Source organism: Argiope bruennichi, chromosome 3, assembly GCF_947563725.1.
Source record: "Argiope bruennichi chromosome 3, qqArgBrue1.1, whole genome shotgun sequence".
Taxonomy (NCBI): Eukaryota; Metazoa; Arthropoda; class Arachnida; order Araneae; family Araneidae; genus Argiope; species Argiope bruennichi.
The window spans coordinates 118,132,422-118,150,520 of NC_079153.1; the positions used below are offsets into that span (position 1 = coordinate 118,132,422).

Consider the following 18,099-nt stretch of genomic DNA (forward strand, 5'->3'; position numbering starts at 1 on the left):
TAAAAAATTCGATTTCGATTTTTTTAAAATTTGGCGATAACTTGAATCTAGAAAATGTATCCAAAAATTTCTTGTGAAATTTCCTTTATCTGATCGTTGGGATTTTTATTTTATTGAGAAAAGAGCAGCACCATTAAGAGAATTCGATTTTCTTGGGGATCATATTGAACAGCTCCTTCATTACAATAGTCGACTTTAAAAATTGGGAAGGATATACCTTCTTGAATGAAAGTTCGAATAAAGTATTTTTGTCAACTTATAAGGTTTTAATATAAAATAAAACGGTAAATCAAATCCTTCAACAATAAAAGAAGAGTTACATGTTCTTCTAAGCGTAAAATATTCTTCATTTGTTTCTTATGTTTATATGTACGTCCATCATCCATTATCTAACTGAAACAGCACTAGGATAATGAAGCAAAAATAGTTATATAAACGCGTAAATAAATTAGAATTTAAATCCAATTTCCGAAAAGTCCGTAGTTTTTCATTGTTGACAAAAACGCAAATCTTACCAAGATAGACATCGGAATCGGAAGTTGTATTGAGGTTATCTACAAAGCTTTTTATTTTTATAATTTAAGGTGAATATGAAAAAGTATTCAAAACTGCATGAGTATATAGAACGTATCTACTCGTAATTTCGACATAGAAATTACGGCGCAAGAGGTGAGAAGTTAAAAGGTAATTTTCCACTGTCACATATGAAGAAACCAGTCACAAAAATGAGAGGAGATACTTTAGAAAATATTTTATTAACAGGAATGTAATTGATGCACATGCTCAAAGAAATTATTAAAAATAACAACCGCCGTCTGCAATGCAGGTTTCACACCTGCAGGATAAGGACGATGAACATTTGCAAAGACATCAGGCATTTCCCGAATATCGCTGACAACAATGGCGATCTTGGAGATTTGATCTATATTGGTTTTAATGGGATAGTCACAGAAGGATTGCTTTCATATGACCCCACAAGAAAAAAAATTCAAACATGAGAGATCTTCTGATCTCAGTGGCCAAGTTATGGGACCATCTCGATCAATCCATTGTCTTGGAAAAGTTGCATTTAAAGTTTCCGTACAAACAAGCTGAAGTATGCAGGCACACCATCGTGGTGGAACCACATTCTTGATCTGATGGGAGTCAAACACAGCAGTTCCGGCAACATCTCTCGTAGGAATATGCGATACGATTCGTCATCCAGACGGAGTGCCTGAAGGTATAAGCCAACCAAATGGTCATGGAAGAATCCTGCCCAAACATTTATAAAAAACAGCTGCTGGAACGAATGAGGATGTGTCACATGAGGGTTCAGAGCGATTGAAATGTAGGTATTTAAAAAAAGACCTCTCGAATAAAAGTGCACTCGACGATGAAAATTACATGTGTACTGAAAGAGAACTTTTTATGGTTATGTCCGTCACTGATGGTGTTTTCCTGTAGGATGCAGAAGAAGTAGATCAACTAGAATCCTCAGAGTCCGAGGTATTTCCATTACGGTACAACCTATAAGTTCTGGTTTTATTATCGTGAATTTCAATAGGATCGTAGGACTGTTATGTCTTTTCCCTTCTATGGCTAGGGATCAAAAATGAGAAAAATAAAACTGTGCCATTTCGTGGGTAGAAAGTCGAACCTTTTATATAATTTAAAATGCCACCTAATGACTCGCCGTCTGCGTTCTATCTATGGAGGACGGAACGCAAACAGCTATTAATGACAAGATTATGGAAACGGAATTAATGATAAAATTGCTCATGTAGACATGTTTTATCATCTCGTAAAATTGTGTTTGCTTTCGTTATTTTATCAATAATTCCTTTATATATATTTTAAAAATTCCATCCTAGTAAAACTGTCACCAGTTTTATTAAAAATAGGTCCCGTTCCTTATTTTTTGAGGGAAGCCTTTTACAGCTCAACTTGTCTATTATTAACTTTCATCACAATAATAAAAAATAGTAACTTGCTGCGCAAAGAATATGTTTATAATTTTGCCGGCATCTTAAATATTTATTTTAAAATAATAAATTCGTCTTATTAGTATGAGGTGAGCTGTTTATGTTTTACAGATTTCTTCATCTTTGAGTTTTAAGCCTATGTCTGAGTTTTAATAATGTATAAACTGAAAATGATTTTATGTGATGTTGTATTTGTAATTCAGTACTTCTCTTATTAAGGATATTTATATTATCTACCCATTCTAATTGCAGTTCCAAGGTAAGCAGGGACACTCTGTACGAGTGTGTTAATAACCTTCTTGAAAATTCACAAAAGAAGCCCCGTAATTTCGTCGAAACTGTCGAATTGCAGATTGCTTTGAAAAACTACGATCCTCAAAAAGACAAACGATTCTCTGGAACAGTCAAGTAAGCTTATTTATTGTTCACATTTAATATAGTACTTAGGTTATTATGAAAGTGTTCTTTATATTTAAATTATTTTATTTAATAGTATGTTAAGAATTTCCTAAATTACTATAAGAGTCTCTCCATATCATTTCAGCCACACTATGATACCAATGATTTCAAATTTTGGTGAAACTTGATATGTTTGTTTTTCTTGTGACTTAGAGCAAACATATATTATTTGGTTATTTTATCTTGAGTTGTGTAAATTTTACAGTCTGTTGGAAGATTTTCAGAATTTCACTTTTATTGATTAAAATTATTGATTCTATGAAAAGCAATTTGTCTTCCTTATTTACAAACCATCACTGTTGAAACTTTTTATTAAGGTATTTTAACATATAGGAAATACAAAAATATGTATATATTAAGCCAGCAAATATCTACATCTGGTTAGAAAAAATCCTGAAATGTTATTTTGAAGTTCTGCTTTAAATATGCTGTCAATGAAAGGAAAAAAAAAGTAATAAAGATTATTTTATTGGTTCTAATAGATGTACTCTATCTTATGATAAAATGAAAAAAATTGCAAGTAGAAGGATATAAGGGAGAGAACATATAATTTTATTGTGCTTTGCTCAAATTTTAAATAAGAATACTTGGATTTGAAAATAGTTTTTTATTTTTTTTTTCAATATTTTGCATTTTAGATGCATATTTTGACTGGTGTTATTGCATATATATATATATATATATAATATGCATGCACAAACAATATGTCAATGTTTTGTTTTTTAATTCATGGAAGTATTGAAGAGAATTGCAAGAACTTGTCATATATTGTTTGTAAATGAGTAGGATGAAAATGTGTGCTGAGGCATTTGACAGATTTCTATAAAGGATTAATTTCATTTTGTTTGTACAGTCAAAATTTGAGGACTATGATGATGATCCTATAAAATATAATCAGATACTTTCATATGATTGAACTGAAATATGTTGCTCAAGCTTAAGCAAAGAGTCTATTGATAAATTTATAGAAAAAACTAAATACATTAACATTGTGTTCATACATTGTCAAATTGCTTTTAAACATTAAAGGATATTTCTTCCTCAAATATAGCTATTATCTCCCGAGGTGAGAAAAATTGTTTTTTTTTTCAATGTTCAGAAAGATCAAGTTACCATTGGCTCTCAAATTCATGTTACAAAAAATAGAATAAGGTACTGTCAAATATTTAGGTAGGAGGGAAATCTTCAGTGATATGTGGATATACAAATTATAACATGGAATAAAATTTCCAAATTTTTCAAATCAATGATAAAAAAATATTGATTTCTAGTTCATTTCTATAATATTAATTAATTCTACTTGTTTCACTTTGAAACAATGTGCAAACTTTTCCTGAAACAAGATTGTTCTCAACTTTTTGAATAGTAGATTATTTGTATTTAGAGTATTCCATTATGGTGAGTGAAGCAAATTCAGAAGATGTCACAATTGAGTTTTTATATTCTCATAGACCATTGTATAATTTTTCTCCTTTAAAACGGGTATTTGTGCAGTGCCCGTCCCTCATACCATCATAATTGTAGAACCATCATATATAATGAATCTGAAGAATTTCTCTTAAAGATACTTAATACATACTTAGGCAAATTTTGTAAATACTTTTGAAAATAAAAGAACTGTGGACCTAGAATTTGAAATATCTTTCAATAAAGGATTTTGTTACAATACATTTTCCATTCAAAAGAAAAGTAAATATGTGCCTTTATTTAGATTTTTACTTTGTTAGTTATTTATTTTAAAATCTTAGTACTGTGTATTGTAGAGAAGATTACAATCTTATTTTTCATAATTTTTAAAGTAAAATGTCTGTATTCAGTAAAAGACAATTTAAATTTAACCTGTAGCAAACTGAGTTTTTTGAATTTTAAAATTATTTTAATTAATGAAGTAAAAAAGAATCAAACTTTCAATTATTTCTTCATTTGCTAGAGCATATCTTTTTGAAGAATTTTTTTTAATCATCTTTTTTTTCCCTTTGAAATGTTTTACTTAAAATAGGAAAAAATCATACATTAAAAAAAAGATCCTAGTTTTATTTATACACATATTTTTTAAAATACATATGAATAAAATTAGAAATTTCTCTTTCTGATCACTTATATATTTCTGGTTTCCTTAATATTATATATTCTAGAAACGTATTCATCAAAATTAGTTGCTAAATGAGGAAGATTCATTCTCTATAAAGGAACAGTTTGTTCCTTTATAGAAAATGAATCTTCCTTATTATTTAAACCTGGTTGATTAAAATCATGAAATCTGAAAAGCCTAAAAAACAATTGTAAAACCTAAAAAATTTGAGGTACACTAAAAATATTTTGTATGCTTACTCACAAAAGAGAAACATCTGAGATCATAGTGACAAACTGCATTTTTTTTGTTAATTTGGAATGGTCCTTAGATGTCTTACTTAATTTATCATATAGAAGAGTCTTTTCAGTAATATAGATCATAAATAAAATGTATAGTAATGTGTCAAAAGAATTGTATCATTTTGTTCTTTCCTATTCATTTTTCAAGATTTATTAAATGTTTTTTCCAACTTAATTATTTTGAAATAAATTGGAGAATAAATATTTTTTTTTAATGTTTTAAGGACTAAAAATGATAAAGTTTTATTTTGTGATAGTAAATGGTTCATTTTATTGTTCTGATATATATTAATTTTCATTTAAATACTTGATGTGGCCAGTTTTTTCATATTTATCTCTAAAAACTTAGATTTTATATAATTTTTAATGTTATTGCTTTTCTCTCTTCTTCTGTAAAATAACTTTCAAGAATATTAAACTTTTTTTAAACAATATCATGAGAAAATAAAATTGGAGCCTTTACATAGGATTAAAATCAAAATTTTACTGTTGTATATGACCCAAACTAAGTCATGAATAAAAATGATTATAAAATGCAATTTTTATTTTTATCATTGCTATTTGTTATTTAATATTTTGTTATATTAAATTACTAACTAACATTTTTATGTATAAAACCTTTACAATTTGATTAGTTATTCATTTTTAGTCATAAAGATTTTACAAGTATAATAAACTTCTTATTTATTTACTTATTAATAAAAAAGTGTTAAAAATCTGTTTGAAAGATTAAGTGCTTTTAGTATTGGAAAGATTAGTAAGTTGATACATGTGTTGTGCATATCTTTGGTTAACATAGTCAGTAGACTAGCATAGCATATTTGGTGATTAATTGTTGGCATGCATTTTTTTTAAATTTATAAAAGTATTTTATATGTATTTATCATTTTTAAACCTTCTACTAAAACTTAACAAACATTATAGCATTGCTTTAACTATGCTTTGTTGAAAAATTCTATTTTATCCTTATTTTATTTTTTGGTTTTGAAATGCCTCATGAGAATTTTTTCTTTTTGCGATATATAAATAAAACTGATGTTCTATTTAAAGAAAACCATTTGCTTGTATTACATTTTTGTTTATGTTTTTATTGATAGTTTTTTTATATTCATGCTCCATTTTTCTTTAGATTGAAAAATATTCCTCGACCTAAATTTACAGTTTGTGTTTTGGGAGATCAGCAACATTGTGATGAAGCTAAAGCTAATGATGTTGCATGCATGGATGCTGAAGCCCTGAAGAAATTAAATAAAAATAAGAAACTTGTGAAAAAACTTGGTAAGTTTTTGAATTAATGTTATCATTTCAATGATTGAAGCAATGAATTTAAAAATTAAAATAGGATATTTTTTTTTCGGTAAAGTCTTTGAATTAGATGTATTTGATACACTTTGTAATGAAAGATCCATAATTTTCACGAATGCATCTATTATTTATAACTAAAAATATGTCCTAAATCCATAGTAGATTAACTTTTAAAGATAAATGAATACAAAATTTCCGTATAACCTCACAATACCAATGTTATTCATGTACACCTTCATTATAGACATGGGATCACTAAGACTCTTGTTTTTTTAGTTGTTAATTAAACAAGAAATATTTTCATTTATTAAAATATAAACATTGCATGAATCACATTCTCATAAATTTGAGTATTTTTTATGTATCTCATTATTAAATATTACCAGAGCTTAAAAAATTGTATATTCAGTTATAGAATAGTAGTTAGTGATTAAAACAATAGGTACTGGTCTTTACTTTATAAAAAACAAGTATGTAATATATATTTAAAATAAAATCTAATTATTAGTAAAACAAATGCAAATTTATAGTAATTATAACTGAACACATTATTATTCATATTAATAAATTCAAAATTGCATTTTCTGTGTTTGTTGGTAGAAATAACATTTTATTTAAGTGATAAAATATAATTATGTACAAGAACTAATCTATTTATTAGTAAGCAGTAAAGTGATAAAGAAAAATGATGACATTATAAAGAAATGAAATTAGCCGATTTCTAATCGCTTTTGCTTAAAAAATTGATTTTAAAGTGCTGGCTTAAGAGAAAAAGTAACAAATATAAATTATGTGAGTTTTTATGAAAACATTACTTTTAAAAGATAAAATAAAACTATTTTCAGAATTTAGTTATCTTGTCAATCATTAACCTATTATCTTACATAGCTACAGGATAATATCTAATTTAATGTTAAAAATCTTGTATTTTCTTTGGCAAAAAAATCAAGCCTTATTATAAAATGTACATTACACATTTTGTTATGTATTCAAATAATAAAAACTTGAGTGAAATAATATCAAGGATCCAAAGAATATAGAAGGAAGACAAGTTAATATTGGATTGAAACAAGGACATTAATTATATCTTATGTCCTCTGTTACAAACAAGAAGTCAGTGTGATTCATAGTATTTTGAAAACTATTGCTGAACTGAAGATACCATAGTTAATACATGCTACTTGGTCTTCACATGTTTCAAAGTATGCATTGTCCTCTTCCAGACGGTACCAGGATTTAATTCAAACGTGAGAAGTCAAAATGACTCCATGTACTATACCAGGATTTAGTGCACTTAAATGCCAAATGATAATAATATTGAGCTTAAAAAAGAATTATAAGTTTACACTGAAAAGTACCATTTTGATTTCCTTTCACTCATTTTATTACTTTCCGATTCTATCCTCACTTCCATCTCACTACTTGTTTTCCACCCTTTATATAAGGCAAGTACATATTCTTCTTCTATCATTTCCTGTCTGCATCTGTTCTTTAATACATCGTAGATAAACATGTACCTTCAACATACTTTTTAAAAGAAATGTTTGATCATATACAAAGGAATTCATTATACTATGATGATGTTCCTTCATTATAACTATTATCTGATGGTTATGGAATACATACAATTGAAACATATTGCTGTTATGATCTATCATGTGGAGTAATCCTGAATTTTCAGAACCATAGTAGTGGTCAGGATTGACCATACACTTTGAAAACTTATTCCTTTACTGCTTTTAATTTGCTCAACTTAATGTAAATATCTTTACAGATGAAGCTAATTTCTGTCTTGTTGTTACTAATTGCTGTATTCAGCCATTACCTCAAATTGTAATGTAGTCTAGAAGGCAATTTCCTAAGACAGTAGAAGCACTCTCATTAGTATCTTGCATATTTTAAAAACAAATCTGTAGATCAGACTGGTGATGGAACTGTTTCTGGTACTTTTTATTATCATTTCAGATGGTTTTTATTGACAAGATAATACTCCCATATTGCTATTATCACCCAGTGTGTTTTAAATAGTGTCAACATATTGTTTTGACCTGTAAGAACATCAGATTCTTTCACTATAAATATAAATAATATTATGTATTGGGTTTATCATCAAGTAATCTGCTCTGACAGATATCATTTCAATTAATGAAGTACAACAGTGATGAAATTTCATTACAAAAAGACATACAATTTCTATAGAACCTATAACACAAATGTTTAGATATTTGTAATCAATATTGTGATGATTTCAGTGATTCTTAAAGTACCATTATTTTATTTTTAAAATGGTTCATCTTTTATAACTTTGGAACTTTAACTAAAATATTGCCAAAATTTTATTCTTCTGGATTGATTTCATCATAGTGTTTCATTTTCCACTAGTATGTATTATCTTAAAGATAGCTGTTGCTAAATTAAGTGTAGCTTGCTTGTAGAATTTAAATGTAGCTTGCACATTATAATAAAATGTCATTAAACCTGCATACTGATGAAAATTTGTTAATATTAGACTGATTTCTACTACTTTAATAGGACTGTTCATCAAAATTAATAGTTTACTCATTATAAGCTTAATTCTTTATATGCCAAGGTTCTATTTTCTTTAAAAGAAATTTTTGTATGTAGAAATACGTATTGCAAATTTTTCTTCTTTTCAGTAAAAACAATGATGATTATTAATTTTTTAGGGTTAAAGATGTAACAATATTTTTCAACAATTCATTTGACAATATTTGTTGCTATTAAAGAGTAAGAATGAAGAATAACATTTTCCATTAGGAGAATTCTCCAAGAACTCTAGAAATTTAAAAGTAAACGAGTTGCAATTTATATCAGGAATAACTATTGATTTGATTTATCTTCATTTTTTTGACTAATGAAAAATTTACTATTTAAATAATTTTTTTTTTTTCAAAATTTTAAGTACCCATTTAAGAATATTGTTATGGGGGGAAATAGGTGATTGCTGGTTTAAAAATTGAATTTTTATTTTAAATAAAATTTCAACCAGTAAAAGTATTTTGTGTGGTATGTTCTTTTCAAAAATAGTTTTCACATTAAAAATATTAGAAATGAAAATGTTTTTTTCCTGAATAATGATATGCGTGTTTGCTAGTTATACAATAAAATTTTAAAGATTGCTTTTAAAAAAATCTTGCTTACTATATTATAGTGTGATAATTTTAAAGTTGCAAAATTCCTTAAACATTTATATTTTTAGCCAAGAAATATGATGCATTTCTTGCATCTGAATCATTGATCAAACAGATTCCTCGATTGCTTGGTCCTGGATTGAACAAAGCTGGAAAATTCCCATCATTGCTAACCCATAATGAATCTATGATGGCTAAGATAGATGAAGTCAAAGCTACAATCAAGTTTCAAATGAAAAAGGTTGGTATGGATTCATTTTAAATAATGCCTTTATTACTAACTAAATTACTTCTGTTCTAATTAATATTAACTGTAGAAATTAACTGATAAAATTTTTAGTAAAATTTGATAATATTATATATTTTATATATTTATGAATATATCTGCTAGCATATTTATGAAAATATTTAACACTAATACTACTTAGATATAAGGCTTCATTTTCTTATTTAAATTTAAATCTCCATTGATAATAAAGATATCTGTGTGTTGGTGCTCTGCAAGCTAGACCATTTGATTTAGAGTTCCAAACTTGGCACCTATATGCTTTGGAGATCAAAAGTGTGCATTTCTGAGTGATTGTTTTTGTTAACATTTTAATTAATTTAAAATTTAAAGAAATTTTATTTTTCTCCTTTTTTATAAATTCAAAAAATATTACTGTACAAAAATGATTTTTGTATCATAAAAATTTTTTTCAATGGTAACAATTTAACATAAATTAAATTTTGGCAATTTAAAAAAAATGTCTTTGATTTTCAATAATAGATTACATTGTTGTCTTGGGATTCAAATTTTTTTTATCATTTCATCAAGTATTTAACCGTGTGATTTTCTTCCATTTTTGAAAGCTAAGGAAGGAGAATTCGTTTTAATATCTGTGTAATTTTTATGACAAATTTTAAAAAAATGAAGTTACAGTACTATGAAAGTTAAAATATAAATGAACTTGACAATTATATTATTAATTTGATTATATTATTTGTTTTCCATTAGAATGGTACAGAGCATTTGGCAATTTTATATTTAAAAATAGTTTGTTTACAGAATCATGGAATGCATAAGAAATATAACTAAAATTAAGTGCAACCAATATTATCAGTGAACCAACTGATTGGAAACAATTATCCAATTATTATTTAAACTTTACATGTAATACATATAATTCATTTTGTAAATCATGTATTCATTTAATTTTTACATTAAATAAATACATTTAAATTTTACATTGTTTGAAATTAATATTGCATATTATAAATAAAATTGTGTTTGTAGTTTATATGCATTTTACAACTTCATTTTCTCATGAAATGTTTAAATTCATAAATGATGATTAAATCTGTTAATGCTTAGAAAAAATGAATTTTTAGATATTTTTACTAATTATTGATTTCTAAATTATCTTATGATGCTGAAAGATTTACTTTAGAAATTTATCTACTTATGCATATTTCTTTAGGTATTGTGCTTGGCTGTTGCTGTTGGTCATGTCAAAATGACCCCAGATGAATTGGCCCAAAATTTGAATTTGGCTATAAATTTCTTAGTTTCGCTTTTGAAGAAGAACTGGCAGAACATCCGCTCCTTGCATGTCAAAAGTACTATGGGGCCATCATTGCGACTTTATTAATGTTTAATAATTTTCTTTGAATGTTTTTCATCCATTGAAAGTAAACGATCTGATTTTTTTCACTAGCTTTTTATTTTATTTATAGTCATTTTTTTATTTATACAATCTTAGTCATTTATTAATTTTTACTTAATTTTTTGTTGTTGGAATGTTTGAGTGAATGTATTTATTTCTTTGAAAGAAAATAGAAAATTATTTTCATGTTTGTTATCTTTTCATCTCGTAATTAGCTGAGGTGTGTAAAGATTTATATTTTATGATGCTTCCAGTATTGCAAACTGGAGATCATGTTATGTAGCATTAAATTTTTGTTTTTAATCAAATAAATGTTATTTGAATTGATCAAATTAATAAATATTTGTGATCTTTTCTTTGTCTTGTTGAAAATATTTCACTTTTTGGAAAAAATATACGTAATAAATTCTTTTTATTCTGAGCTTTCAAATTATATATTAACCACTTTTTGAATTTCATTACCAGGGTTTATTTTGACTTAGATGACAGTAGGCAGTTGTTTAATTATGGGGTCGACAATCTGCTGCTGTGGTGTTGCATATGGTTCTTTTAATGTAAAATTGCAGATTTTTTTAAATAATAAAATGTGCAGTAAAAAAAATATTAAATCTGAAGTAAAAGAAAATTTCATTGCAATATTTTAATGACATTTTATAAACCTTTCTTTTCTTTAGTAGTTTCTTTTGATTGCACAATCAATTAACTTCTAAAATCACAAAATAAAATCATTTGAAAGGTTCAGCAATAGAAATCTCATTATAAACTATAAATAGTTTTAGTTTTTATGGAGTATATATTTTAATTCAATTTTTCAAGCAAACTAAATATAAAATATTTGTAATCTGCAGCACATTATTTATGAATGAAAAGTGTGAATATAAGAATATATTAATGGGATTTTTTTTTTTGGAATGAATATTTATATGTAAGAATTAAAAAATAAAATCATAATGCTGACTTAAGGTTTAACAAATATTATTTTGATAACTATAACATTCAGGATATATATTTATGTTTAAAAAAATTAGTTACCTGTTGTCCAAGGTTATTTTAGTTGTGGGACACTTATCCATAATACTAATTTTCTTCCATTCATTGAACTTCTGATATATTTACTAATTGCAATTGGGGGTTATACTTCCAGTAATAACTATATTACTGTTTTTGACATTTGTATGTACACTTTTCTCTTCTCAATTCGATTTATAACATATGATGAGAAAGTTTGTACTGTCTTATTTTTTCTAATTTATTTGTCCTGCTTTTAATGCATTTTAAGAAATACTTCAAATTTGTCATTTTTGAGAGAACAAGCAAGCAAACTTCTTTAAAAGATCCTGATATTATTATGGCATCTGTATTTATAATATTGTATTGTTAATTATGCATTATTTCTGAAGTAAGCAACTATAATTGAATAAGCCATATGTTATTGTTGTATATCATGAACCATGGATTGATCATTAATATTCACATATACAAATATTCTTAATAAAAAAATTTAAATATATTTATAAAATAAATGTTGGTTAAAGCAATGTAGAATGCTGAGACTTAAGTGTACTGCCTAATTTTGTAGATTAAGAAACTTTTTCGCTAAGAAGAGAAAGAAAAATTAGGTGCCAGTGAAAAGATTCATCTGTTAGAGATTTTGAATAAAAATGCGACGTGTTTTTATTATTATTATTAATTTACAACCACTTTTTTTCAGAATTGGATGGATATTTTTAAATACAGTCTTATCTTACTTTTACGTTATGTTTTAATCAATTCCTCAATGTTTATATCACTTTTTTTTTAGTTTCCTTTGCTTCTCTGCATTCACAAAATACTACACAATTCAAACAGGAATTGAAATAAAGTGTCATCCTAACCAATCGGAAATGTTTCAAGAAATGCAAACATAAATTTGTTTTTGATTACTTACTTCATAGTTTTCACCTAAAATAAGTTTTTTAATATTGTAAATAAAATACTGCAAAACCAAATATATGATTATAATAAATAAAACTATGAATATATCCCTTTGGATCAATAATTATATTTTTGAGACTGTGAAACAACTTCAATGTCTGGACACAAATATCTCTACTTGTAATAACATAAAGATTACTGTAAAAAAAATAGAATATCCATGGCTAATAGACATTTCTATGGCCTTAGAAGCCAACTTAAATCTAAATTAAAACTAGTAAATATGACTTGGTAAGATTATAAAGATATATGATAATATTTAAGGCCTGTTGATTGCTGGATGTTTAATAAAATAGGAGACATGCTGTTAATTTTTTAACGGGAAGTCTTGAAGATCTATGAAGCAGTAAAACAAAATATGGGGGTATTTGTATATAATTATGAAATTTATATTTTTAAAAATAGCAAACTGGACATTATCAAAATAGTAAAAGTGTCTCACATTAAAAGTTGGGTAGTATATCTAAATATGATGTTGCATTGTCAACTAAAAAAAATTTACCTTTTCGAGAATACAGAAAAAATTTTAAATGGGAAGAGCTCCTTATGCAAATATTTGTAATTAAATTTGTATGGTTTTTAGAAGTAATTTTAATTAAATCTGTAAACAATTTTGTTTACCTGAAAAAAATTGTGAGTGAGATTTTATACTGATAATACTGATGCAGTTGTGCAATAATTTCTTTTTATTAGAAATGATAAATATTTTGAAAGAATTCAAGTTTTGAAGTTCTAGAATAAATTTGTTCAAACCATAATCAGGACTGTAAGGAATTATTCTGCTAATAACCAGAAAAATTAAAGGTCGCTTTGAAAACTGATATAATAAAAAAACAAACAAATTAAATGGAAAGTGACTAGTGTAAATGTTATATTTTCAACTGACAGCTTTTGTTGCATGCACTGCGACTATAAAATGGATTACTATATTGTGAATAACCGTCTGATAATTCTAAATATCCGGAATAATATGAAGGCTCATATCAAGTATGGAAAAATTCCTTTTGCTCATTTCTTTCGTGTTTCTTATATGAAAAGAGTAAAGACACCCAATCATGTTTTAATTAAATTTAGTATTTTAAAACTCGGTTTTGAAATATATACGTAAAAAGTTCCTTTTATTTTATTAATAATGTAAATAAGTCTCAAATTATACTAAGAACAAAACAACTGGAAATAAGCCGGGTGAAAGCAAACTTCCAAAAACGAAAATTTTCTTTAACTAATATTCTCTCTTGTTTGACATTTGATTGAGTTTTTGTGTTAAGCACTTCTACGCAGACTGAATGTTTTTTCAAAAATTATCGAGATGAAGAACATTTTGTACTAGTGGTGTACCAATGGTGAATCAGTAAGAAGCAAAAGGGTTATGAAGCTAGTTACAATGATGGTTTAAGAAATGCAGGTAAAGTGGAGCATAAGTACTGAGAAATTTTTTTAAGTGGATGGCTTCATTTAGTAATAACGTCGGGATAGGAATATTTTCCTGAGTTTTAAATAAATTAGATTTGTTCTTTAATGGTAAGATTACAATTGCTGCTTAATTGACTCAAAAATTTCCTAGAAACTTCTTTAATATGATCTCCGATGTTTCGGAATGGCCCGTGGTGTCCTGTTGGTAAGGTCTCGGCTTTGGTACCGGAGGGTTTCAGGTACGAGACCTGATTCCACTGAAGAACCGCCCTGCAAGCAGGTCTGGTGCACGTTAAATCCTTCGGGGCCAAACGTCCTCCCGCTGGTGTTGTGCGGAAGTTTGGAGAGGGGAGCGTCAGCTCAGGTTTCGTCCTCGTCATCTGACAACGTTTCAAAATTACGTCCCAAAGTAGCCCTATGTTGCTTTCAAACGGTTCGTTAATATAAGTAAATCGATGTTTTGGTATTTTTATGGAGAACATCGTTCCTTATAAACCATGGTGCATTTGTGGCGATTCTGAATAATTTATTTTGCATAATTTCAACTTTCTTAAGATGCGTTTTAACAGCAAAGCCCTATATAGAAGATTTATAGATAAGGATTAGACGTAGGATTTGTCTGAAGAAGAAAACATTATTTAGTGAAAGTGGTGAATTTTGCCCTATTAGTGAAATTATTAGTTGCATTTTTGCTCAGAAATAATCGGTGCTGTGTCTGACCTAATTTTTGAAAGTAAGCCTGCAATCGAGAATCAAGCCAAGATATTTAACTTCTTTATCTCGGGAAGGATTGCTTTCAACGAAAGTAACGATTTGTGATTTTTTAAAAAATCCCTTTTGAGAAACATAATTGCACGGATTTTGTTAATATGAATGTCAACAAGCCAAAGAATACACCATTTTTCTATTTCAATAAATCCCCATTAGTGACTTTTTTTTCTCTTTTTGTTTGTCTATTATCATCTTAACCAAAAGAATTTCATGATGACCCTCGATAAAAGCACATGGGAAATTAATGATAATTATAATAAAATCACAGTAATAGGACATTGAAAATTAGTTTTAAATGCACTGCACAAATAGATAAAGGTATAACAGTTAGTCTACTTGATTTTTTTTAATGTATATAAATATACTGTAAACGTAGTTGAAAGTGTGAGATATACATCATTATTTAGGTTTGAATTTTATTCCTTTATTTACTTATTTATTTTTTTTGCTTGGTTGTAATTTGAAACTCACACTTCAGATGATTTTACGTTTTTGAAATAAGTTCATTTGAAAATCATTTGATATATTTTATAGAACTAATACTACAGAAGTGGGATTAACTTCAGTTAAACGCAATTTCAAACTTCTGCAAAAATCTCTTTTCAGGAGTTGTAGCATTGAACAAGCATAGTAAAATTCTTGTGCAAATATTGAATACAGGCAATAACATAAAAAAAAAACAAAAAAAACTGCCATTAGTATTCCAAAATTTTTATGTAACTGCTACACTGATTCGGCAAACTCAAATTTTGAGCATTAAAGTTCATAGACAATTAAAAGAAAATTTAAGATGGAGAGGGGGTTCTTTAAATATGTTTTTTCCTAGTTTCTCAATCGCTTATTGCTTCAAACTTTTCTCTGTCTTTTTTTTGTGTGTGTATGCGTGTAGCTTTTACTGAATTTTGTTCAGTAGAATTATAGAGGCATTAAAAATAAATATAAGAATTGATTCAACATACTTCCTTTTTCTACAGCAAAAATCTATATATTTCAGGAGACTTCTCTTAATTCAGAAGAGATCATCTCAATTCAACAAAAACCATTTCCTATTCACACATATCAGATCATCCTGGTTGGGACCTAATTACAGACACTTCGAGACGACATCTGGTAAAATTATTCCTACAAAACTCCCTCATAACATTAACATAGAAATGTTAACACATAAAGTTGTTTAAACTGATATAAAATTTATTATCATAAGTCACTCCTCAAGGCCTTTATATAGCAAGAACTAAAGCGTTTTCGATTCATTTTCCAATCTTGCATTCATCTTTGGTGACTTGAACCTGCATAATTCTTTGTAAGATTCAAATAGAGCTATTCTAATCAGTAACAATTTCATTGACTGGCTAAAAAACTCCAATTTCAATACTCACAATTCTTCGAATCCTACTCATATTGCTCATTTCGGAAAGACTTCTTTACTTGATCTCATTTTATGCTGATTACCATTTCCCACCAAGTTCAATGCCCTGTTTCGAATTAGAATTTCGAAAACGATCATTGTCGATTCGTTACAACACGGTCAAATTTGGAGAATATATCCAGTAGGATCCAAATGATTGATTGGAAACAATCTTCAAAAAGTTCATTAACAAAAGTAGCCCAAATTCATGTATGAACAAGTTTTTGGAAAACATCGAGAATATAAAACATGTTATATTACCAAGTAACAATTAGCTTCAATAGTGGAATACCTCAGTTCATAATTTCCAAAAGTTGAAGAGTTGTTCCATTAAAAAAAAGGCCTTATGTTTCATTTCAGTTTAGGACGAAAACAAGTCCAAAAACCACCCGGTAAAACTTTGTTATCACGTTAAAAAAACAAGGCAAAATCATTAGGACAAAATGAGTAGCATGACTCGAAACTCTGGCAGTCCTATTCAATGTTTAACAAAGTATATAATCATTGAAATCAAGAAATAAATTCTTCAAACCTCATCTTTTTAAATCATTAATATATTTCGAATCCACTTCAGCAAAGTAAGCTCTTTGCCTACTTTTTTCATCGATAATAGCATGTAGTATGAACCTGTTCCTTCCCCTTGCATATTTTTTGCGATTAAAATATTACCTTTAACTTGCCTATTCATCTTAAGAAGTTAGACAATGTATCTAAAAACAAAAACATTTAAAAATCACAGTCTTAATGAAAATTACCTCGATTTTTCAAGAAATGTTTTCAAACTTTTGTGTCCTAAAAACTTTGCTGGTTAATGGGAAAAACCCTTTTGTTGATTAATGGGAAACGCTATCAGAATAAAATGTCCTAATCAATTTATTTATTTATAGTTTGAAAGCTAGTTGATTTTTTCTCTCTCCCGCTCTAAACTTAGAGGCTAGGAAATATAGTTTTAATAGAATGCTATTGATTCCTGCATATAATGACGATATAAATGTTTTTGCATTTTAATACAAAGAATATATTCAAATGCTTATAACTTGATTGTCACAACCAAAGAAGGAGTTCAGAAGGGAACTTAAATTATGGTTTGAATTTTAGAAATTTCGAGACTGATTGAATACATCAATATGTTAAAAGTAGAGAAAAAATCATTATTTTGATTTTTTAAAATCTTAGAAATAAAAAAAAATATATTCTATTTTTCTTTCAAATGCGACAAATTTATTATCCCAATTTCGTGTTTCCGGGTAATTCCCCACGGCACTTATTCTGTCTACATGATTCTAATTAAGCTTCTGCTATTGAGGAGACACTTTCTTACTTCAATTCTGAATGACAAATGTGAGGAAAATATAGCATGTGATGCACAGTTTGTTTTCAAACATTCATAAAAATCTGAAAGCAGCAGCAAAGATTGTTGAGATATGAACGTAGGTTGTTGTCAACCCATGTCTCACAGAATATAATCCCCTGACTTTCCTTGCCGGTTTCTTATGGCGATAATAGCTTCTCTTTTTAATAGTCTATTATGTGAAATGAATTATTGATTTTTCAAACACGTACACTCATATATTCGTGCACATTCTTATTTGAGATGAGACAAAAGTTTATTATTCCTAATTTACTTATACTAT

The 18,099-nt window shown here is 27.4% G+C and overlaps 1 protein-coding gene across 1 annotated transcript; it reads left to right on the forward strand.

Moving 5' to 3' along the window:
- The first annotated feature begins 1,918 nt into the window (after nt 1-1,918).
- On the forward strand, nt 1,919-11,231 carry LOC129963210 (60S ribosomal protein L10a-like). The gene is made up of 5 exons (XM_056077396.1): nt 1,919-2,053; nt 2,217-2,372; nt 5,926-6,074; nt 9,322-9,494; nt 10,714-11,231. Exons 1-5 carry the CDS (start codon nt 2,049-2,051, stop codon nt 10,882-10,884), a joined length of 654 nt encoding a protein of 217 aa, XP_055933371.1. The 5' UTR covers nt 1,919-2,048; the 3' UTR covers nt 10,885-11,231.
- The last annotated feature ends 6,868 nt before the right edge of the window (nt 11,232-18,099 follow it).

Coding starts and splice junctions, on each gene's coding strand:
- LOC129963210 (XM_056077396.1), top strand. Junction 6,075..9,321: donor GAAACTTGTGAAAAAACTTG/GTAAGTTTTTGA, acceptor TTATATTTTTAG/CCAAGAAATATGATGCATTT. Junction 9,495..10,713: donor TCAAGTTTCAAATGAAAAAG/GTTGGTATGGAT, acceptor ATATTTCTTTAG/GTATTGTGCTTGGCTGTTGC.